Source organism: Corythoichthys intestinalis, chromosome 22, assembly GCF_030265065.1.
Source record: "Corythoichthys intestinalis isolate RoL2023-P3 chromosome 22, ASM3026506v1, whole genome shotgun sequence".
Lineage (NCBI taxonomy): Eukaryota > Metazoa > Chordata > Actinopteri > Syngnathiformes > Syngnathidae > Corythoichthys > Corythoichthys intestinalis.
The window spans coordinates 23224536-23248249 of NC_080416.1; the positions used below are offsets into that span (position 1 = coordinate 23224536).

General features: G+C 42.7%; 1 protein-coding gene across 8 annotated transcripts in view; it reads right to left on the reverse strand.

Moving 5' to 3' along the window:
- ubap2l (ubiquitin associated protein 2-like) overlaps positions 1 to 23714 on the reverse strand; it is a 32214-nt gene that overhangs the window by 2290 nt on the left and 6210 nt on the right. For 5 of the 8 annotated variants that reach the window (XM_057828019.1, XM_057828015.1, XM_057828018.1 and 2 more), the window contains exons 5-27: positions 23142 to 23313; positions 22978 to 23079; positions 22849 to 22894; positions 18171 to 18277; positions 18041 to 18100; positions 17495 to 17547; positions 17323 to 17408; positions 14284 to 14464; positions 14020 to 14218; positions 11479 to 11777; positions 8280 to 8452; positions 8058 to 8178; positions 7895 to 7934; positions 7442 to 7643; positions 7291 to 7357; positions 6894 to 7203; positions 6698 to 6786; positions 6573 to 6626; positions 6418 to 6499; positions 5460 to 5680; positions 5287 to 5386; positions 4318 to 4473; positions 3740 to 3807 (exon numbers count right to left, since the gene is read on the reverse strand). In XM_057828019.1, coding sequence (XP_057684002.1) covers positions 3740 to 3807; positions 4318 to 4473; positions 5287 to 5386; positions 5460 to 5680; positions 6418 to 6499; positions 6573 to 6626; positions 6698 to 6786; positions 6894 to 7203; positions 7291 to 7357; positions 7442 to 7643; positions 7895 to 7934; positions 8058 to 8178; positions 8280 to 8452; positions 11479 to 11777; positions 14020 to 14218; positions 14284 to 14464; positions 17323 to 17408; positions 17495 to 17547; positions 18041 to 18100; positions 18171 to 18277; positions 22849 to 22894; positions 22978 to 23079; positions 23142 to 23313 — 2988 coding nt within the window. The remainder of the gene's footprint in view (positions 1 to 3739; positions 3808 to 4317; positions 4474 to 5286; positions 5387 to 5459; positions 5681 to 6417; positions 6500 to 6572; positions 6627 to 6697; positions 6787 to 6893; positions 7204 to 7290; positions 7358 to 7441; positions 7644 to 7894; positions 7935 to 8057; positions 8179 to 8279; positions 8453 to 11478; positions 11778 to 14019; positions 14219 to 14283; positions 14465 to 17322; positions 17409 to 17494; positions 17548 to 18040; positions 18101 to 18170; positions 18278 to 22848; positions 22895 to 22977; positions 23080 to 23141; positions 23314 to 23714) is intronic. The other 3 variants (XM_057828022.1, XM_057828021.1, XM_057828020.1) reach the window with 2 other exon arrangements.

Here is a 23714-nt window from a genome sequence, read left to right on the forward strand (position 1 = left end):
ATATGACTAGCGACAAACATGTCATCTGTTCAACCCTTTCAATCTGAACACTAATGAGCATGGGAGCACTGTCGATATTTCACAAAACGAGCAGCAAAAGCAAAATGAACAGGAAAGACGGGATGAGACTGGAGTATGACAAAACTGGTGTTCTGCCAAAATGTGCTACACCAACGTATTTGACACCCAAAGTACTTGCGTGCGCTTTCAGCTTGTCTTGTTTAGATGCATACAGACAGAACATTCTAAAGATGCCTTAAGGAAAATACCTAAACATTAGGATGTGGGAATCTTGGGGCACCTAACGATTCGATGACGATTACGATTCAGAGGCTCCGATTCGATTATTGATGCCCCCTTTAACCCTCCCGCCCGGCTTTTAATGTTTTGTACATTAATTCCAAAATTGTTCAAAAAGCCTCTCAGGCTAAACCACACTACTATTTCAGTATCAAGTTAACAGTTAAAAACAGTCAATAAAATACTCAAGTCCCCATTCTGTATCAGCACTTTTAAACTACATTCAATTAATGTAATGTTGTGAATCAACCGTTAAAGTTGGTCAAATTACTCCCGTTATTCCATAATTTCCCTTCTGTCTACGTTCGACATGTCAAAGTGTTAAAACGGTTTCATCATTTAAAGACAGATTCAAGTCAAGATTTTAATGATTTAGGAGTATTTTAGATAAAAATTAGTTTCGCTTGGAAGGTTCGCAACAACAGAGCCTTCTAGAGAAGTCTACTGCTTTAAGATGGCGGCTGTTTACTAAAGCCAGCAAGTCTGTCATTGTACATCTAGTTCTCTATACATGGTCTAACGCCGCTGTCGTCTGTCATTTCACATCTAGTTATACTTATATGTGATGTCTAGCGTAGCCGTGTGATTGTAGCAACTAGCAACTGGTCGTTGTTTGTCGCAGCTGTCGGCCGCAGTCAGGTATTATTATTTTTCATCTAGCGGCATGAGTTGACCATGATATTTAGTCTCGGCCCATTCCTCACTGCGTCCCGAAGACCGCGCTGACTGTGTTTTAGTTCCGCTTTACTTGGTATAATTCAATAATCGGAATGTGGATGTTTGTGAATCGTTCGCGAATCTTCCACGGCCGAATCACGAATAATCCAAGAATCTGAAATTTCGCACGCTTCTCCTAAACGTAATAATATTAAATAAGGGTGGTTTAAATATGCTACGTGACTAAGGTGGTCAACAGATCAACAATCTTCTTTAAAGCTCCCACAAGAAAACACAATGCTTAAAAGTATGCGATGGAAACACATGCAAAATGTATTTTGAGGCAATGAAAAGGTCATAAAAAACTCAATAAAAAACACAAATACTGAGTACTTGTTGCTTTTAACCGATGTGCGCATGTGTTGGGACGTCTCGCCGCGTATGAGGAATTTGAGTAACTCTGTAGTCTTCGTCTAGTGACCGTGACAAAGTACGTCATCACCCCAAACCTCCATTGCGCGCATAAAACATGGCGCCCTCCGTAGGTCAAAACATGTACTAAATATTATAGATTTTTATATCAATGACAATATTATATGTGTTTCTAATAACATATTTTAGTAAAAGAGAACGATTGCGGCTTATTAGAGCCTTTAAGTCGAAGTCCGAGGTTCCCTTTAAGATTTGGCTGCCCCCCATCCCCAAGAATTTAATTCTAATTATTGCTGGGATAATTAAGACTTTAAAAAAAATAAAAGTGTTAGAATTATTGTGGACACACTTAACATTTATGGTTTCCTTATGATACTTCGTCACCAGATGAGATAACTTCTTTCAAGTCAGCCTTTTTGTCCTGGGCCATGTGCCCTCCATGTTGTCTATATATTCTATTCTACGTTCTACGTCGCTTTCTTGTCTCTCTCATCCTTTTGTTTCCCATTGAATAAAGAGGGCTGCCAATGGCAGCAACCAAGTGGGGCAACTAACGACTTCCACAAAAGCTACATCGACTTCCTGCGTATTCTTATTAGCAAAGCTACAGTGGGGCAAATAAGTATTTAGTCAACCACTAATTGTGCAAGTTCTCCCACTTGAAAATATTAGAGAGGCCTGTAATTGTCAACATGGGTAAACCTCAACCATGAGAGACAGAATGCTGAAAAAAAACCAAACAAACAGAAAATCGTATGGTTTGATTTTTAAAGAATTACAAATCATGGTGGAAAATAAGTATTTGGTCAATACCATACGTGCATCTCAATACTTTGTCATGTACCCTTTGTTGGCAATAACTGAGGCCAAATGTTTTCTGTAGCTCTTCACAAGCTTTTCACACACTGTTGTTGGTATTTTGGTCCATTCCTCCATGCAGATCTCCTCTAGAGCAGTGATGTTTTGGGGCTGTTGTTGGGCAACACAGACTTTCAACTCCCTCCACAGATTTCCTATGGGGTTGAGCTCTGGAGACTGGCTAGGCCACTCCAGGACCTTGAAATGCTTCTTACGAAGCCACTCCTTTGTTGCCCTGGCTGTGTGTTTGGGACCATTGTCATGCTGAAAGACCCTGCCACGTCTCATCTTCAATGCCCTTGCTGATGGAAGGAGATTTTCACTCAAAATCTCTCGATACATGGCCCCATTCATTCTTTCCTTTACACAGATCAGTCGTCCTGGTCCCTTTGCAGAAAAACAGCCCCAAAACATGATGTTTCCACCCCCATGCTTCACAGTGGGTATGGTGTTCTTCGGACGCAATTCAGTATTCTTTCTCCTCCAAACACGAGAACCTGTGTTTCTACCAAAAAGTTCTATTTTGGTTTCATCTTACTATAACACATTCTCCCAGTCCTTTTCTGGATCATCCAAATGCTCTCTAGCGAACCGCAGACGGGCCTGGACATGTACTTTCTTCAACGGGGGACCCGTCTGGCAGTGCTGGATTTGAGTCCCTGGCGGCACATTGTGTTAGATAGTAGCCCTTGTTACTGTGGTCCCAGCTCTCTGTAGGTCGTACACTAGGTCCCCCCCATGTGGTTCTGGGATTTTTGCTGACCGTTCTTGTTTTCATTTTGACGCCACAGGGTGAGATCTTGCATGGAGCCCCAGATCGAGGGAGATTATCAGTGGTCTTGTATGTCTTCCATTTTCTAATAATTGCTCCCACAGTAGATTTCTTTACACCAAGCGTTTTACCTATTACAGATTCAGTCTTCCTAGCCTGGTGCAGGTCTACAATTTTGTCTCTGGTGTCCTTCAACAACTCTTTGGTTTTGGCCATAGTGGAGTTTAGAGTGTGACTGACTGAGATTGGGGACAGGTGTCTTTTGTACCGATAATGAGTTAAAACAGGTGCCATTAATACAGGTGCCGAATGGAGCCTCGTTAGAAGAAGTAAGAACTCTTTGACAGCCAGAAATCTTGTTTGTAGGTGACCAAATACTTATTTTCCACTCTAATTTGGAAATAAATTCTTTAAAAATCAAACAATGTGTTTTTCTGTTTTTCCCCACATTCTGTCTCTCATGGTTGAGGTTTACCCATGTTGACAATTACAGGCCTCTCTAATCTTTTCAAATAGGAGAACTTGCACAATTGGTGGTTGACTAAATACCTATTTGCCCCACTGTATGTGTACCTAAACCTAGGTAGCTATAAATCTAACAAAAAGATTTCCATCATCTAACTCATTGGCTCCCTAAATGGCTATAAGTCCATTCTCCCAGAAATTTTCCCATCACCTTTCAAGAAATATTGATAGCGGACCGTAGGGTATTGTACTTGCCTGCGTTTTTGTGTAAACAGAACCCGAAATATCAGGTACCCCCGTGTTACTCGAGGTCACAGATACTCCTGGAAAAAAACACACACAAGAAAAGACTAATTAAACACTAGAAATCCCAAAAACAATGGGGTAATGGACAGGGCAAATGACCGGGAAGCAATTTGTCAACAATTCACATCTTATGAAAATTGTAGCAGCAAATGACCTCCAGCAGACTACATTGTTTCAAGTCTGTCGTGTGGTGTTTGCCGCTGTTAGGACTTTGCTGTGGCACACACTGACCCCCTGTATCGCCACCGAGAAGCAGAACAGGGTCAACTGGTGTGCGACTTCAGAAGTCATCGGAAAATTATAATTTATCTAAAAAAATAAGCCTAAAAACTGACAAGTTCAAACTAGACATATGTAATGTAGTTTGTATAATAAATGCCTGTCATGTGATGTCAACAAGTGTGATTTGAAGTTATTACAGCAGCATGATGCTCTGCACAGTGATGAGGCAAAAGAAAAGGAGCAAAAAGGAGTGGTGGTTGGGAAGCGACATCAGCTTTTAACATCCGGCACGGGACAGGACTCACCTACTCCGGGCCCGCTGACAGAGTTGGCCGGTTTGTTTTGCGCAGCGACTGCGGCAGCAGCAGCAGCGGCGGCGGCGGCGGCGGCGGCCACGGCGTTGCCGTATCCGCCCTTACAGAAATCCCCACTCCCTGAAGCCTGGCCCACATCCTCATAGCCTGCAACAGTTGAGACACAGCCGCAGCCCACAGCATTAGACACACCAGGCGGGAGGGAAGCCTGCCTCAGACAGCACTTGCGAACCACGTAGAGGCTAACAATTGTTTGCAAGTGCTATGTGAGGGGGGGAGGGGGGCTTAAGGGAAACACGCAGCTTGTGTGTGGGAAGGTGGAAAGTGAGCTTGAGTGACGGCAGGAAGCAGCAGAAGCAGCAACACATACAGAAAAGTTTGTTTGAGAGGAAGGGTTAGACTGATGTTAACCAAAAGATGACTACTTTGGATTTAAAAAAATATATAATAAAAAAAAAAAAAAAAAAAAAAAAAAAGGCTAAAATTAGTTATTCGCAATCGCAACTGCATTTCTTTAATATACATATTTTTTTTAAGCAAACGCATGTTTGGGTGCAGATTTTTAATGAATTGAGTGAAAAAAAATGCAAAACTCTGAACAAAGCCTTTAAACAAAATATGCCCGAGAAAATCAACTCCATGCATTTAATCAGGTTCATATACAAAATTTACATGACGCTCATGGAGGACTTATTCCCAAGCGCTAAATAATACGCAAGCAAACCTGACATTAAATCACACACAAATATGCACACTACCTCTTTGCACAAACAGTATTAAGTCATTTATCTCAGCTTTTAGCATTTGCCCCATCAAAGGTAAAGCATAAATCATCTGAAAATGCCGTTTTTGGTCAATTTGGGGTTAACGCCATGTCCTTGTAACTTACATTTGTAGTGTTGTGTTAACCACAATTTCATTCGGCACCAGAACCTATATTTTCTATTTATGCCGGCTCACCAGTGCTGTATCCATGGGAACCATAGCCGCTAGCCTGTTGGAAGGGTGTGGCTGTCGCGCCAACATTCACGCCGTGCTGCTTTGACGAGGTAGGAGCCACCTGGAAGACCCCAGTTAATCAAGGAAGGGAAACCAAGAGAAAATGTGCTTCTTTCCACAACTCCAAGCCTTACTGGAAACACAGCAGGGCCATATTGGAAGGTGTTGGGCAGGCCCGGCATGCCCGTGTAGTAGGGCAGGCTGGTATAGCTGTAGCCGGGTGGCAGCGCCGGGTTGAGGAAGGGCTGCTGGGTCGAATGGTGTGTCTGCGTCTGGTTTTGCTGCTGATTCTGCGCCAACGTAGTGGCGGGGGCCGGTGAGGACGCGTCGCCTCGACCGAACTTTGATAAATCACCTAGACAGAAGAAGACAATAAAAAAAACTTTTTCAAGATCTGATAAAGATTAAAGGAAACCTCTGACTTTAAAAAGACTTGCAGGCTCTAATAAGCCACAATTGTTCTCTTTAACTAAAATATGTTATTAGAAACACATAAAATATTGGCATTTATTTAAAAATCTATAATATTTAGTACAAGTTTTGACCTACAGAGAGCGCCATGTTTTAAGCGCAATGAACGCACGGGGTGATGATGTAGTGTCATTTCGCATCTAGTTCTATATACATGTGATATCTATCGTAGCATTATGTGGGTATAGTTTGTAGCAACTGGGCGTTGTTTGTAGTGGCTGTCTGCGTTTTTTTTTAATCTCGCGGCATGAGTTGTGAAATGTGAATGTTTATTCTCTGTCCGTTCCTCATTGCGTCCCGAAGACCGTGCTGACCGTGTTATAGTTCCGCTTTACTTAGCATATTTAAATAATCGGAGTATGGGTGTTTGTGAATCGTTCTCGAATCTTCAGCGGCCGAATCTCGAATAATCAAAGAATCGGAAATTTCACACACCTTTAGATGTCACCGTCCTGTGACATCAACAATGGCGACCTACTAGTTAAACTAATTTTACAAATTGTATAAAAACGAAAACATCAAGAGAAGTTTTGATATCAAATGATCTTAACTCATATTAAAGTTTATCTTTTAAGAACTACAAGTCTTTATCAGTGGATCCCTTTAAGTAGAGAGTCTCACCAGAATACGGGTTGTTAGTCAAACCGGCCTCTCTGCTAGTCAGTGCTGTTGTAGGGGTTGCAAATGGAATCCCGTAATAATCCTAGAAGCATGCACACAAAGCAGATTAATATATTTCATAGGAAATGACTAGTTACATAGGAATTCTGACTCACCAACGGTATTCTTGTCTGCAGCATCTGCAGGTCGTCATAGCCATACACCTGAGTCTGACACGTTATGTTTTGTTACTACACAAGACGCATGTTGTATTGCAATTTACAGACTGCGTTGAACTCACTGGGTAGGGATGCAGCAGTCCCGGGGCCATGATGTAGGGATTGGGCAGTAGAGGGGGCACTCCAGGGGGCAAATTTGGAGGGGCTTTCCCTACATTTAACAAGAAAAGAACATGGATTCAGAAGATGTAACATTATTAAAGCTTGGAAATGTGTTGGGTTGGGCACTGATCAAGAAGATCTTGCCGCATGCCTAACCTGAGGATGCTGCAGAGCTGCGCGACGACAAGGAAGTCACTGAGGAAGGCGCGTTGGAGGCCGCTGCGGCGGAAATCGAAATGGCAGCGGGGGACGGGGCCACACCCTGCGCTCCCATGGATGGCGCGTTGAGCCCCATGGACATGTTGTTGACGGGGCCGAGGCCAGACTGGGCCGAAACCGGGGTCCCCAGAGACACCTGCGGCGTGGTGGCCGAGGAAGTGGAGGGGACAGACGACGATGACGACACGGCTGAGGCAGAGGGGAAGGAGGAGGAGTGGAGGCTGGAGTCGCCGTCTACGTTCGGGTGCTAAGTAAGAAAGAAGTACTCTGATGACCCCAAGATACAAATGAATCCACATCAGACCAGTAACATTTGTCGATATGGCGAGTTTACCAGTAGGCTAGAGTTGGATGTTCGACCCGAAGATGGAGCAAGGCTGTTCTGCTGTGACGAGAGCGCACTGTATAAAAACAAAAAAAAAAATATATTAATCCCGTCTTCACATAGTTGTGGCCAGTTTGAAATTGTTGTCTCGCGTCATCACCTGTTGTGCTGAGGAGGCGGAACAGTGCTCGGCGGCAGTTCTTCGCCTTGCCCCAAGGCGCCGAGTGACGTCTGATTGGACGTCGTCAGCAGGGAAGCCGGACCCGAGCTGGCGTCTGAAAGAGCGGCCATGCTGGCGACCGCCGGTGGTGGCGCTACAGAGTCTGACATTGGTTTGACTGCGACTGCAGAACCTGCTGCAGCTAGAAAGTTAATGACAAAGGAATTGAATTAAAAAAAAATAATGAAAAAGAAAAAAACAAGAAAAGGAATATCAGTGGAATAAAAGAAATCAAACTTCAATTAAATACAACAGAAAACAAAATGGAGGGAAAAAAAATACATGATTAAAAAAAAAGAAAAAAAAAGAAACAGATTTTAAATATAATGAGACTGTTAGTGAAACATTTGCAACATTCTCCAAAAAAAATGCATCAAGAAACAAAACACTTGCCTTCCACAGATTGCGCTGCTTGTAGTGAACTGAAGCCATTCTGTAAAAAAAACAATGTATATGAGCTCACTGGTTTCTTTGGCAAAAGCCTATTGATAAAGTCAAACAGGACGCTTAATATTCAGCGCGTCAGAACATCTGGCCTGGATGTTATGCTGTCTACCTTTGGCTGCAAGTCTTTCTGCGGGGACGAGGAGACGGAGGGAGGGTAACGTCGCGTCTGAGGCGCTCTCTGCTCGTACAGCTCCATCTGGCTGGAGTTGGAAAGAGCTGGAGTTGACTCACTGTAGATTGACAGCACTTTACGTTAACAGACTTCACAAGACAAACAAGGAGGAGGTCATTCCAAATACCTTCACAACTTTGCATTCCTTTGTGCACTAACCTATTGGGGGTGGAGTAGAGGCTATTCTGCATTGGATTGGCAGGCGTCGTGTTGGAGGAGGCCAACTCGTATTCGGGCAGCGTCGGTTCCGAGCCGAACTGCAGCGCTCCGAATTGAAGGTTGAGGCCGGAGATGTCTGTCGACCCAGGCATTTCCACTGCCATTGACGGAATCTGGATAATTTTTTAAAGAACAACGCTGTCATTAATCAAGCATCCATTTGAGAAATTACATACATAATATACCGGAGAGTGGGGGTTGGTTGTCACACCTGCGGTTTTGCACAATATCAGAATCCCGCGAATTAAAAAAAAAATCTACCGTTACTCTTTACTAGAGGTGTGCGAAATTTCCGATTCTTAGATTATTCGCGACTCGGCCGTGGAAGATTCGAGAACGATTCACAAACATCCAAATTCTGATTATTGAAATATGTCAAGTAAAGCGGAAGTAAAACACACTCAGCGTGCTGCGCGGTCTTCGGGACGCAATGAGGAATGGAGCGAGAGTAGCTAAACATCATGCTTGTCATTACCCGGCCCCTCTGGTAATGCCAATGCTCAACTCACGGCTCTAGCTCAACTCATGCCGTGTGATAAAAAAGCAACAACATACCTGACTGCTGCTGAAAGCTGCTACAAAGTACGGCCACATAATGGTATGGTAGATATCATTTTTATATAGGGCTAGATGCAGAATAGACTCAGTGGCGATAGCAGCACATGTAGAGAAAGCTAGATGCAGGCGTTAGTAAATGGCCACCATCTTAAAGCAGTAGACTTCCCAGGAAGGCTTTGTTGTAGCGAACCTTCCGAGCGAACCTAATTAAACTTTTTATCTAGAATACTCCTAAATGGGCAAAATATTGACTTGAATCTATCTTTAAAATAGTTTTAAAACTTTCACATGTCGAAAGTAGACAAAGGGGAAATTATGGAATAACAGGAGCAATTTTAAAAACTTTAACGGTTGATTGACAACATTAAATTAATTGAATGTAGTTTAAAGCTGCTGATACAGAATGGGGATTTGAGTATATTATTTATTGTTTTTAACTTAACTTGATACTGAAATAGTCGTTTATTTAAGCCTGCGAGGCTTTTTTTTTTTTTTTTTTTTTAAACAGTTTTTGTAACTAATGTACAAAACATTAGCGGGGGGGGGGGGGGGGGGGGTCATCAATAATCGATTTATAATCGAATCGTAGCCTCTGAATCGTAATCGAATCGTTAGGTGCCCAAAGATTCCCATCTCTACTCTTTACTGTTACTTACAGTCCTGGCCAAAAGTATTGGCACCTCTGCAATTCTGTCAGATAATGCTGAATTTCTCCCAGAAAATGATTGCAATTACAAATGCTTTGGTAGTAATATCTTCATTTATTTTGCTTGCAATGAAAAAACACAAAAGTGAATGGAAAAAAAAAATCATTATCATTTTACACAAAAACTCCAAAAATGGGCCAGAGAAAAGTATTGGCACCCTCTGCCTAATACTTGACAGCACAAACTTTAGACAAAATAACTGCGAACAACCGCTTCTAGTATCCATCAATGAATTTCTTATAATACTCTGCTGGAATTTTAGACCATTCTTCTTTGGCCAACTGCTCCAGGTCTCTGAGATTTGAAAGGTGCCTTCTCCAAAATGCCATTTTCAGATCTCTCCACAGGTATTCAATGGGATTCAGGTCTGGACCCATTTCTGGCCACTTTAGAAGTCTCCAGTGCTTTCAAACCATTTTCTAGTGCTTTTTGAAGTGTGTTTTGAGTCATTGTCCTGCTGGAAGACCCATGAACTCTTGAGGGACACCCAGCTTTCTCACACTGGGCCCTTACATTATGCTGCAAAAGTTGTTGATAGTCTTCATTCTTCATAATACTATACACACGGTCAAGCAGTCCAGTGCAAGAAGCAGCAAAACAACCCCAAAACATCAGGGAACCTCCGCTATGCTTGTCTGTGGGGACAATGTTCTTTTTCTTTGAACGCCTCGTTTTTTCCCCCCCTGTAAATTCTATGTTGATGCATTTTCCCAGAAAGCTCTACTTTTGTTTCATCTGACCACAGAACATTCTTCCAAAACGTTTTAGGCTTTCTCAGATAAGTTTTGGCAAACTCCAGCCTGGCTTTTCTATGTCTCCAAGTCAGAAGTGCGCTCTTCCTGGGTATCTTACCATAGAGTCCCTTTTCATTAAGACGCCGACGGATAGTACGGGTTGTCACTGTTGTACCCTCGGACTGCAGGACAGCTTCAACTTGTCTGGCTGTTAGTCGAGGTTCTTTATCACCATCCGCACAATCTTTTGTTGAAATCTCTCGTCAATTTTTCTATTGGGACCACATCTAGGGAGGTTAACCACGGTGTCATGAGGCTTACACTTATTTATGACACTGCGCACGGTAGACAAAAGTACATTCTGGTCTTTGGAGATGGATTTGTAGCCTTGAGATTGCCCTTGCTTCCTCACAAATTTGCTTTTCAAGTCCTCAGACAGTTCTTTGGTCTTCTTTCTTTTCTCCATGCTCAATGTGGTACACACAAGGACACAGGACAGAGGTTAAGTCAACTTTAATCCATTTTAACTGGCTGCACCTGTGATTTAGTTATTGCCACCACCTGTTATGTGCCAATGATAAGTAACAGGTGCTGTTAATTACACAAATTAGAGAAGCATCACATGATTTTTCAAAGGGTGCCAATACTTTTATCCGGCCCATTTTTGGAGTTTTCTGTAAAATGAGAATTATTGAATTTTTTTCTATTCTCTTTTGTGTTTTTTTCATTGCAAGCAAAATGAATGAAGATATTACTACCAAAGCATTTGTAATTCAATCATTTTCTGGGAGAAATTGAGCATCATCTGACATAATTGCAGGGGTGCCAATACTTTTGGCCAGCACTGTATGTCATCACAATGTTTTAGACAGTGAATAGTTATCGGACAAGATGTGGCTTTTCAGTTTTGACCTTAATTAAATTTTGCATTGAATATCTTCAAATGAGTTCTTGAGTACAGTAAGCTTATTTTTACACAACCTAAAAATGGATGCGTTCTGTTGAAGTAACATTGTAATGTTAATGTCTTCAAAAAAAAAAAAAAAAAAATCATTCAGAAGATTGAAACAAAGTGACTAACATCCCCTTTCAAAGTGTCAGAAGTCGTTTAGAAAACATGTACAAAGCTCATCTCTTTACCTTTGTTGGAATGGAGGTCCTCTTCTTCTGCTGTCGGAGCTTGTGTTGCTGCAGAGGCAGTGGACTGGACCCCTGCGCGTCCGAGGAACTAGGGGAAACCTGTTGACCCAACGACGTGACCGGCGCCATTTTGGGAAGGGAGGAGACTGTTGTTTGGGGCGGCAAGGAGGAAGCGGATGAGGTGGCGGCAGGAGGCAAGAAAACTTCCAACATGGACGACGTGGTGGGCGTTGCGGCCTGGAAGGGCGGGCGCTTCGCAAAGGGCATGTGGATGGCTGACTCAGGTTGAGTCTTCATATCTGAACGGAAAGACAGAATTGGAATTAGACATGTGCCGATCACTGGTCTCACGGGATATATTGGTAAGAAAACGTCATGATTTCAAATGGCAAAAATTTTCCGTCATATTGTCCATTCGGTATTAGCTATTTTTTATGTCTTGAAAATGCAGGGAGAAATCCCTCACTTGCAGCTGCAAGGCTCAACCCTACCCCACCAGTTGTTGCTCAGTGTCAGTGAGTCAGCTGTGCTGCACGATGGCTGATAGAGGTGAAACTCCCATCAAAGAAAACAATCGCTGGTATGGGAATACTTCGATTACAGAAAAGTTAAAGACGGCCGCCGCTCAGAGGAGGAAGGCCAAACGACATGTAAAACATGTTTGCGGACGGTGGCTGCTGAAAAGGCAATACCCCAATGATTTTGCATTTATACAAAATTAAAGGTTAGTGAACAGTATCATGAACGTTTCCCACCAGCTACGAGAGTTAACTCCAGTGTAATTAGTGTGTCTAGCGGTGGTAAAACTTGTTTTTCTCCTCTCTGGCAACCGTCTGTGTTGAGAAATAGAGTGTGGGTATAGACCCCAATCACGTGACGTCACAACTCCGCCCCCTGAATGGTGCCGCCATATTATCCGTCAGCTCATCGTGTTTACATATTACCGCTACGTACATTCCTCCTATTACTGCGTGTTTTTCTGCTTGTCTAAGGAATCACCGCCTAGGAAACGAACCCAAAAACCTTCCTGACAATTGTTAACATTGATTAATCAAAATGGTGAAGGCATGTGTGGCGGTTGGTTGCAGTAACAGAGAAGATAAACGGCCATTTTAGTAGTTGCTGCGTGCCCATTGTTAAAAGGGCAAATCTCTAAAGCAGCACGGTTTGTTTATCTCGGTCCATGAAGCCGTTAGACAGCGGCGAAAACATCAATATGATACCAACCCGATCGCAGACATCATCAGATGGAGACCACGAAGCTCGTCGCCACGGTCACGCAGCAAGAAGGTGAGCGCAACAACAGGTGTTGTGCTGAAAAATAGCCGCCCTGCGTGAAATGTCCCCCCTGACGGGAGCGCCCACACGGAAATGACTTTCTTGTACCGTGAATATGTATTATTTTACTCTGCATGAACTAATAAATGTCATACCTGTATGATTGTCATTGGGATATGGTCGTGAAAACCTGTAGACTAATACATTTCTGTTCAAAGATGGTAATGTGGCCCAGTCCACGATTTGTTACTAAAATACAGTACTAATATTTTGTGTAATTTAATTATTTAAAACTGATCTTAGTCGTAAATCCATTACTGTAATGCGTCCATGAAAACATTTGATGTTTTCACGTCACAGGGGACATTTCACGCGGGGTAGCTATTTTTCGGCACATACTGGCCTGTTGTCGATCAAGTTTCATTTTACAATCGTGACAATGGTGACGCTCAGCTGACCAAATGTCGGTTTATATTCGGGCCGGTGCCAATTTTGGGTACCCGACTCCTCATTGTGACATAAACTGGAGTATGATAGGAAATTTTGTGGTCTCAGGACGAGCTCTACCGCACGGGACGGGACCGGACGGGAGGAAACATCGGTTTGGGCATCAAATACGGATCTGGCGACTGGATCGACGGAAGCTTTTCCAAATAACTGCTTTTATGCAACTCATCCAATGAGTTTACAGCGTCTGAAAGCACCGGGGCTTCCATAATTTGCAAGTGAATCCACCTTTAGAAACTACGATCAATGACAATACGTACACACAATGACGGACAATATGGCGGCACAATACAGCGATCACGTGATTGTGTGACGTTGGTGATTGGGGTCTATAATGTAGACACGATAGACACACATGCTTTTTTTCAATTATTTTTGTTCTGATGGTAATACTAGTAATGTTGACCTGCGGGTTTATGCTCACTTAAATGAGTGCATTTATTTTCATTTTATTTAGAATTATCAAGTTATTATTTAAATGTATTTTAACTTTTAATTATACTTATGTTACAATTTTCTAATGTGTATTGAAGAATAAATAAGAATAAATAAATAAAATCCTGTTTAACTGATTTTTTTTAAAACCCAGATATCTCAAGGGAACACATTTTAGAGCTGTAATTCCAATATTGTGATACCGTGATATTTTTGCTTAAGGTTATCATACCGTCAGTTTCTCATACCGGCAAATGCCTAATTGAAATAAAAAATATGTATGTATCCCATTTTGAAGTAGATGTGGTGGTGTCATCTCACCATATTGCGCCCTTGAGTTGGCACCACTGTCCCAAGATGGAGGGTTCGTATTGGGAGCCCCAGTTTGGGAATGCTGGGCTGCTAGCTGAGCCAGTGCCTGGGCTGTTTTATACTGCTCCAGGAACTGGGAGCCGGTGGTCCCGCTGGTACCTCCTTTCTGGTCCGCTACATCCCCAAAACTCTTGTTCAGCATGCTAACCTGTTGTCAAAATGATGCATCAGTAATGCCAACCAGCAAGAGAATAAGTCCTCACTGTCACTCACCATGCTGTGCTGAGTATAAGGGGTGTTGGAGGAGGACTGGGATAAGGGGGGTCCTTGCTTGGAGTTGCTGAAAACTAGGGACTGGGGTAAGGTGGGGGGCTGGGCGGCCTCGACGGGTTGGGGTTCAGTTTCCGACGAGGAAGACGGGGGAGTCTTCCCCAATAGCACCGCGAGGTCAATCCTACATAAGAAGGGAAATTAGAACATTGACATTGAGTTCACACATAGACTTCACTAATCAGTTCACGAGACAGCTCCTACAGACATTGTGCCACGGCGTCCCGTAGGGGGCCGGCCCAGCAGAGCGTTGCGGTGGGTTTCACTGTGATAAACTCAAACACACGCTGCGTTCTAACGTCGGATTAACTTGGAAACAGGACGAAGGTTTTAGTGCATACAAGCAGGCAGGAGTGTCTCAAGAGTGATTTGGTCAAGGATTTGAGGTAATCATATAAAATAGCACCATGCAAGCACTTTGAAACGTTGTGAAAAAAATTAAATGGAAAAATATCAGCGTAACTTCAGCTTGAAATATTAAAATCAATGATAACTGCCTATTTTGTTGTTTTTAACCAAGAATCTAGACTGTTTTATGTTCATGTGTATAGAAATTCCGGGATTTACACAGTTATTTAAAAGAAATTTCAACTTCAAAAGCTCTTCGTTTTGTGATGGTAGCCATGTTGGATTTTGTATCCATACACAATAGCTTTACATTCAAATAAACAGGTAATTTTCGGCCAACTGCCCGTTTTTGGCAAAAAACTAGTAATTTAGACATTTCTGCGTCCATACAAAAATGGTAAATGGTGTTATACTTGTAAAGCGCTTTTCTACCTCTCAAGCATTTCAGCTTTTACATGTTTTATTCTATGTAACCTTTCAATCTAAAAACTACGACGGCTTGATAGCCGGCAATAGTGACATCGGAATTCAACCTAATTGTGATTGTATATAGAAAAATACAAAATTTGCTTTTGTTGAGTAAAAATAAGATGATTCTGCATGCTTTCCTCAAGTATTAAATCTCGAACGTGAATTTGAGTGATTTGTTAGCTGTTAAACCTTTGTGAAAATTGCCTAAATAAAAAAAATATTAAGTCGCTATTTAGTGGAAAAACTTGTTAAATATTGATCCTGAAAATATAGGTGATTATCTCTGCATTTGGTGAGTTTTGTGCATCTAGCGTAAAATCTGAATTTTATAGTTATTTTAAAAAGTGCCTATGACAGCAAAAAGCACGTTTATTTCATATTTCACGTCGTATTTTATGCTCCTGAATTAAATGGACCGCTTGGATGTGTGTGGAAGCGATCGATTTAAATATTCAATTTTTTTAATCCTGCGCCATGAAAATTAGTGACATCGTGGATTAGGAGGAATGCGAATGTGACGTCACCCAGCTCAGCATCTCACAATACAGCATTGCTTTATAGCATGCAGATGGACTTTGGATTAATTTGTTTATTTTTTGCGTCACGCCAGCCAAATGTGCTGCAGGGTTTTGTTGCTGCACCAGGGAGAGCCGTGTGAGCCTTTTTGGGTTTCAAAAAGTTCCCATTCACAACGGAGCTTGGCCAAAACAAGTCTGACAACTGTGGGACCATTGGACTTAGAGGAAGTGACTAAACCGTGTTTTGTATTACGTCAAACACTGGGATCATGGCACACGTTTCAATAAGGAGGTTTTGTAGCTGACAATGCTCCTTGTCCACCGAGAAGGCCACTCGGCCGACGACTTGTCGCACACCCCACTTGGTCCTCTCCGCGTGCCCGCCAGGGGAGCGCTATACTTGGCTTATGCTCGTGCAGACCCCTGCTCTCGTCTACGGTTCACCATATCGTTGTGACTTCCAGCCCACTCTGCCCTCTTCGTGTGCCCGTCAATAGACCACTATCCTGGGGTTGGGCTCGGGCAGCTACGCGCTCCTCCGACGTTGGCCGGTTTGTCCGGCGGCCATTCTCCAGCTGTTTCCTCGGCAACGAGCATTCCTGGCCGCAGCAGGGGTATGACGAGCAGTAACTTGCTTGCCGAAGGGGGGATTGCCGACCGGTGAAGACAATCAACAAGCCCGCCACCGTGTGACATGAGCCGGTGTAGTTTTGTGTGATTTTTCGCTTCAAAAGGCAAGAATAAGTCTTAGAAACGGCGCTCGGTTTGGGTTAGAATGTCGGCTAGCTGTCATGCCTCCTGGTTTGTTTACGCTTTCCGAAGCCGGGGCAGGGAAATGACAAAAGCCGGACTAACGCCGGCGGCATAAAATATTGTTCTGGAGGTGCAAGAAGTCGACCGTTTTGACCATTATGGAGTAATTTTGCCATGTCGTACTGAATAAATGCATTTCTAATATTTCGTATTCCATTTAGCACAAGACTTACTTGTTATGACCATACCATTTATTTAGCAATTGGGGAAAAATACCTCAATAAAAAGAATATTCTGTAAAAAATATTGGAGTAGAGAGATTGAAGCAATGACATTTAGCTGCTCTCTTTGTCGCATTTTCCTCGTTCTGAAGAATTCCCCCTCAATGGGCTGAATTCTAAATCAGATTAAATCGTGACCCTGCCAACGTCATCCTCCAGTTGGGGATGCTAGAGCGCTATAATGACAAGTGGAGCTAAACGGCAGATTAAAAGACTAATTTCTCGTCATCTGCGCTTTGCCAAATTGTTGCATTTAGTTGAATCGTCTCAAATTATGATTCTAATTCACATAATAATGCTATTTAAGATTTTTTTTTATGCCGTCACAGGCACTTTAAGTTTTGTTATACTTGTATAAAAAAATAATTGGGATTTTTATTAGGGATCGATTTAGAATTTTTTGATGCCGCTGCTCATGGAGTCTCATATATGCCTATGAGAGGTGCCCGTTTTGGTTTTAGGTTGCTAGCGGCTTTGGTTTTGAAAATATTTTAATTTTTTTTAAAAATAGCCCCGCTATGGAGTGGCCCCGCGCCCCGTTTTCCATCAACTGATAGTGAAGTCTATGGCTCACGATAAAAATAATGATTCAAGAGTGGCTTTAATCCCACCTCTGTCCTTTGGTGATGGTGACATTCTCTTGCGGTGGTGGAATGGTTGCCACACTGGAAGCTGTGAATATCTTGGTCTCTGACAACTGCAGGGCACGGCAGAGAAGTTACACAAATAGATTTGAGTTCCACATGAATTTACTCAGAGAAATAAAAAAGATGAACCACTCACATCCTCATTCCAGTCCTCAGTGCCCCATTCCTCTGTAGGCGTCCTCCAGGCACCTGTGAGTAGGGGCATAAATCTGTTCAGCACCAGTGACAGCCTAAAAAAGTAGGTCAATACAATTCGCCCACTAACAGTTCATCATTTGCAGCCGTACTATATCTTTAGTGGAATGTATCCGATTGGTTACTCGCTTAAGTGTGCAATTTATGGTGATTGGTTTGTGGTTATTTTCTGAATGCAATTCCCTCAAATATGGGAAAGAGCCACAATCGCATATGTCTTTTCAGCTGTTTATTGAATGCAGGCAGAATAGCAAACCACAATGAGCACACCCACAGAGGAGTTGCTTCCAGCCTCATCTCATTCTACACGACCCCACTAGGCTCTGCCTCTTAAATCTCTAACACATAGACAGCTTGATTTGTACAGTATTTTCAATATAAATGTGTAAACTGTGTGTATCAAAAGGCACAGAAGCAGCCAAGAAGAGGAAAAACAGCATGTGGGAGGGGTAGCACTGTAAATAAAAAGTGTGTGCTAAAGGTTTACCAGGGCCAGACTCAAACTTGGGCGGGTAAGTCATTCCGTCTCCCTGGGAGTATTCCAATCCTGAAGAAAGACAAGTCGTCATTTAAAAGAACTGTACAACATTAAAATAATAATTTATACACGTTCTTACTCGCTCCTTCTTCTGTCTCCGTACCGCCCGTGTTGTTCCAGGTGCTACCTCCGCCGTAGTTTTCATCTGTCTGGTTCGGCTCGGCGTAGTCGGCAGGGTTGAATGTTCTAAGAAAAAAATAATTCACCTTTTCATTGATGGAAATGGCACTGATTGCGTGATTGTACAACGCACCCAACCAAGGGCAAATGAATCAATACATGAACCAGATGTCAGCACGTGACAATCTCACCCATCTCCTTCATATCACTTCCTTTTATTCAAAGTGACAGGTGCATGTACTTGATGGGGAAATGATAGGCAAATCCCGGAGGCACAAATGAATTCATGCTTTTGTGTTTAAATCAGTTTGAATTCATTTTAACTCATTACACTTGGCTGCGAATTATATTTCTCTACCACTGACGGCAAAAGACATCTGATCCATTTGAATAGACGTCTGTCTATCCCAGTCAACGGTAAGGAGAGAGTTAAGGACCTGCTGAACTGCATTTTGCCAGTCAAAAATGAAATATCTGCTGAGTCAATTCAAATACAACTCTGGCTGTGACTATTCGTGTGAAGGACTTTGTCAGGGCTCCAGACTAGGCATGTGGCGGTATGAGATTCTAACGATATGATAACCTTAAGCCAAAATATCACGGTTTCCCGGTATTGCAATTACAGCTGTAAAATGTGTTACTTTGAAATATTTAGGTTTAAAAAACAAAACAAACCCCCCCCCCCCATTGAACAGGATTTTTATTTTGCAAAGCAATAGCAAATTGGAAGTATAATCTTCAGTTAAATTTTAAAAACAACAAATATTCTAAATAAAATTAAAATCAGGTTTATCATTATACACACACTCACTTTCTCAACACAGACAGTTGCCAGAGAGAACGTTTTAACCACGTTTTACCCCCGCAAGACACACTGGAGTTAACTCTCGTAGCAGGTGAGAAACGTTCATGACGTTATTAACGTTTAATTTTGTATAAATGGGAAATCATATTGGAGGTATTGCCTCCTCAGGCAGCCACCCCTTGCAAACATGCTTTACATGTCGGCTGGCCCTCCATCTCTAAGCCGCGGTCGTCTGTAAATTTTCTATCGCCGAAGTATTCCCATAACAGCGATTTGGTTTTCTTTGATGGGAGGGGGAAAGTTCAGGAGTTTCACGTCCTCCAGCCATTCTGTAGCACAGCTGACTCACTGACTCTGAGCAACAACCGGTGGTTAATGGTTGAGCCTTGCAGCTGCAAGCGAAGGATTACTCCATGTTTTTGGGACATAAAAAATGGCTAATACCTTTGGGACTGTATGACAAAAAAGTTTTGAAACCTTGATGTTTTCACACCATGGTATACTTTGAAACCGGTTATCGGCACATGTCTACTCCAGACGAACATTTTTACTAAGAGCACAGTGGCACTCAACTTAAAATTTTAGGGGCGTAAGCAGAGAATTCAGGGGCGCACACTGTAAATCAACATGCTAAGTTTTCCTCAAATTTTCAATGTTTAACTGATAAACACTTTCGTCATAAATGCATAAAACTAGAAACTTATGAATCTATATTTTATCCTCTATCAGTTTTAACATCAACCAGTATACTGCTTACAAATTAGGTTAACATGAGAATGAGGATGCGGAATTTCCCCATTCATGACAAAAAAAAATATATATACATATGAAAACAATTTTAAAAAAGCAGAATATAAAGATAGTCAAGGGTTTAAGTCAGGGGTCAGGAACCATTTTGACCGAGAGAGCCAAAACACCCAACATATTTTAAAACGAGCAATGCTCCTTTCGTGAACGCATTTGAATGCATCACACAGAAGCAAGAGAGTGGTCACGCTCTGCTTTTACAAGCAGTCGCAGAGTTGCGATGGAAATAAATCTTGAAAAAACAAAAAAAGTCTAACATCGTTACTAAGGATGTTACAATCTTTGAGCACTCAACACTTGGAAAATAGCAAATAGAAACATTGTGTGGCGCCGCGTATATTGCCTGGAAGCGCAAACCACAACCGGTGACAACCAGGAGGACGTGTGCGTAAATGTGACCGAGGCAGGCGGAGCCTCTCGGAGAGACCGTTGAGTGAGTGAGTCTTGCTCTCTCCCCTGGAAGTGGCCTGGAAGTCCTTTTCTTCTGTTGTATTTTCGCTTGGCAAACCAGCTCGTTACATTACCACGAACTAGTCGTAAAGGGGTATATCATCATAAACATTTTTTTTTTTTAAAGAATAAAAAGCAATCTTACTGGTCGCGCAAGTGCGAGAAGATGAAAATACTCGCACTGACTAATATTAGTTGTAAAATGCCACCATTTGGAGGCAGTCTGGACCCCTAGGGGTGTGACAAAATATCGAAATGGTGATATATCGTGATACTTTGTATCCCAAAAGGTTATCGATATGCGCCTGCCAAGAATCGAGATATCGTTTTAAAAAGGTGTTAATGTCTAAAAAAAACAAAACAACCAACAACAAGGAACCAACAAGTTGCTATCGAAATCTTGCACCATAATAGTGTCTCAGTTAACTCAAAGGCTGCATTGACGGTGCTCAACGCCCAATCCACTTAGACTGAGAACGATTGTTCATTCGAAACCAGAGATTTCGCAGTCATTCTGTCCGATTTTCAGGGCATTTACGGGTCACTTGATGTTCATTTAAGGCAGGGGTCCCCATCTGCCGGGCTGTGGACCGGTACCGGTCCGTGGCGCATTTGCTACCGGGCCGCACAGAAATAATAATTTAATAACGACCGCATTCTGGCCGAATTAACCCTGTGCCCCTGCTTAACACACCAATATCCCTGTCTACTACTCTAGATGTAATACTACAGGATAGATTAGAATGTCGTCATAGAAATCCATTGATTGGACTGCTAGCAGTACATCTCGTTTGTGTATATAGTATATCTATGTGCGCTTGTCTTCGATAATAACGTATTACTAGGCCGCGGGCGCAGCACGTTTGTTCCCGGGAATAATTAGCCCCCACACGAGCGAAGATGACTGGAAAACAGACGTCTTTGGAGATATTTTTATGGCGAAAAGGGCACCTGACGAGCCTACAACCTCGAAGACCCACGAGTTGCGAAGGAGTGGATTCGTGACCAGTTTGTGAATAAACCGAGTGATTCGAGCATTACTGTGCAACTGGAGGATCAACTTGTAGAGATCGCAAATGACGGCGACCTTATTAAACGTACATTTCAGACAACAACTCTACCGAGGTTCTGGATTAAAGTCATTCCGGAATATCCTGACATCGCTACGAGAGCATTGAAAACCTGGCTACAATTTCCAACATCGTATCTTTGTGAAGCGAGCTTCTTAATTAATGCTTAACGACAAGGCGAAGTCGTTAATGGTGAGAACAGTGTGCAGTTGTTGTGTGCAGCTAACATGGCAAAATGTATCTGAGGAGAACTTTTCTTCAAGTCCTTCCATGATCAAACGTAAGTTAATATTCCTTTCTTTCAAGAAAGTTTATAGTGTTTACTTTGGAATTGCTGCATTTGCACATTTTGCGGCTATGTTTACCGTTACGCATGTGCGCAGAACCGCATCGTTGCAATTTTTGATGGGTTGCAAAATTTGTCAGAACACCGGTCCATGAAAAAAAGACCCAAATAACACCGGTCCGTGGTGCAACAAATGTTGGGGACCCCTGATTTAAAGGCATTTACAAGTCATTTCCTGTTGAGTTCGAGTCACTGCCTATTTATTTGGGTGATTCCCAGGTCACATCCTGTTCTGTACTGCAAAATAAACAGCAAGTGACCCATAAAATACCCCAAAATCAACAGGAAGTAACTGAAAATCAACAGGTAAATAACCTTAAATGGCCCAAAATTACCTCATTGCCTGGCATTGGCTGCCACTGATGGCCGTAGACGTACAATCCGTTTGAAATGGGAGGGATGGCAGCGAATGAACGAATGCTCCCACCCTCCGAGTTCAAATGGATTGGACGTCTACTAGTGATGAACTCCTTCCAGTTCACAGCAGAAGCTTGTTTTACTGTTTATTAGTTGTTTGTAGAATATCCTAGAATGATTTCCTGACCAATGTATCGATAACAGTTATATCACAACATCGTCAGATTATCGTTATCGTGAGCTTTGTATCGCAAATCGTATCGTATCGTGAAGTACCAAGAGGTTCCCACTCCTATGGACCCCTGTTTAGGACAAGCATCATAATGGTATTTTGGTAGTTTTTTTTTCTGCCAAAATACAAGACTGAACCATTTCAGCAAAAAAAAAAAAGTGAAGTTGACAAATGATTTACTTGGGTGAAAAGGCCTCAACTTGGGAGTTGCGATCTTTTGGAGGAATGTCGTAGGAGTCGCACATGGCGAATAACCTGAACAATCACATCTCAAGTAATCTACCCTAAAACATTTCAAGGACGACTTGCCTCGCATTTTTTCACAACACGACGACCTAAATGGGTTCATACTTTGTTTTTATGATTTAGAGGCGCATTGAGCAGTCGCTTCTGAAGAGACGTGGGCCTACAGCGTTTGGTTCCGCAGGTTGAACCACTTCCAACTCTAACGTGGATTAAGACGAAACAATAGATCCTTGGTACTACGCGTGTGACCATGGCAACAGGTAACAGTGGAACAAAAGAAAGCCACTCTGGTTGTTTAAGGATATGCAGGTGTTCTCTTCTTACCCCATGCCCTGCGCCGAGAATCTGCCTCCTCGCCGCCCTGATGCTCCTAGAGTGGGCGAAAGTGAAAGCAAAACTCGAGATTGTTCACACCAAATGGGATTAAAGTCAAAACAACTGGCGACAACTCACCAAGCATCCCTCGCCCTCGTCCTCGCCCTCTCCTGCCTCGTTCCATGCCCCTGCCCACGACTGCCACCTTGCCTCCTTCCAAGCCGTTCTCTTGACCTCGAACTGTGGTGAAGGAGTGAGAATCAGGCATTGAGTGACAAATGACCTCAAATTAGAAGACATACACTCTCGCCCTCTGATGGCTCCGCGGCCCCTGCGAGGGGGCGCCCCTCGCCGACGAGCTAAATCCTTCTCCGTTTTCTCCCGGTTCTCTTTCCCGTCCTCTCCCATCTCTGGCTGGCTGGCCTCCTTCTGGCCGGACACGCCTTTTTTCTTCCCCACCATTTCCCACGAGTCCTGAGATCAAAGAAAATCTATCTTCGATCTCTAAATTTACCACACCAGGAGACATGCGGAGGAAGTGCTCCCAAAAAAGAAAGCAGAGAAACAGGACAATGCACAGTGACGCAGCATCCCAAAATTAGATAAGGAATTAGATGGGCGATAAGCACTAGGGTCTGGTGTGATATAAAATTCTAGTCATTCCTACCAAATACAGTGGTACCTCTACATACGAAGTTAATTCATTCCAGGACCTTGTTTGTAAGTCGAAGTGGTCGTATGTCGAGCAGGATTTTCCCATAAGAATACATTACAATTCCATTAATTCGTTTCACAGCCCAAAAACCTACATTAAAATAGAGGAGTTCCAAAATAATATGCATCGCGATTCGACACGTGACGATTCGATTACGATT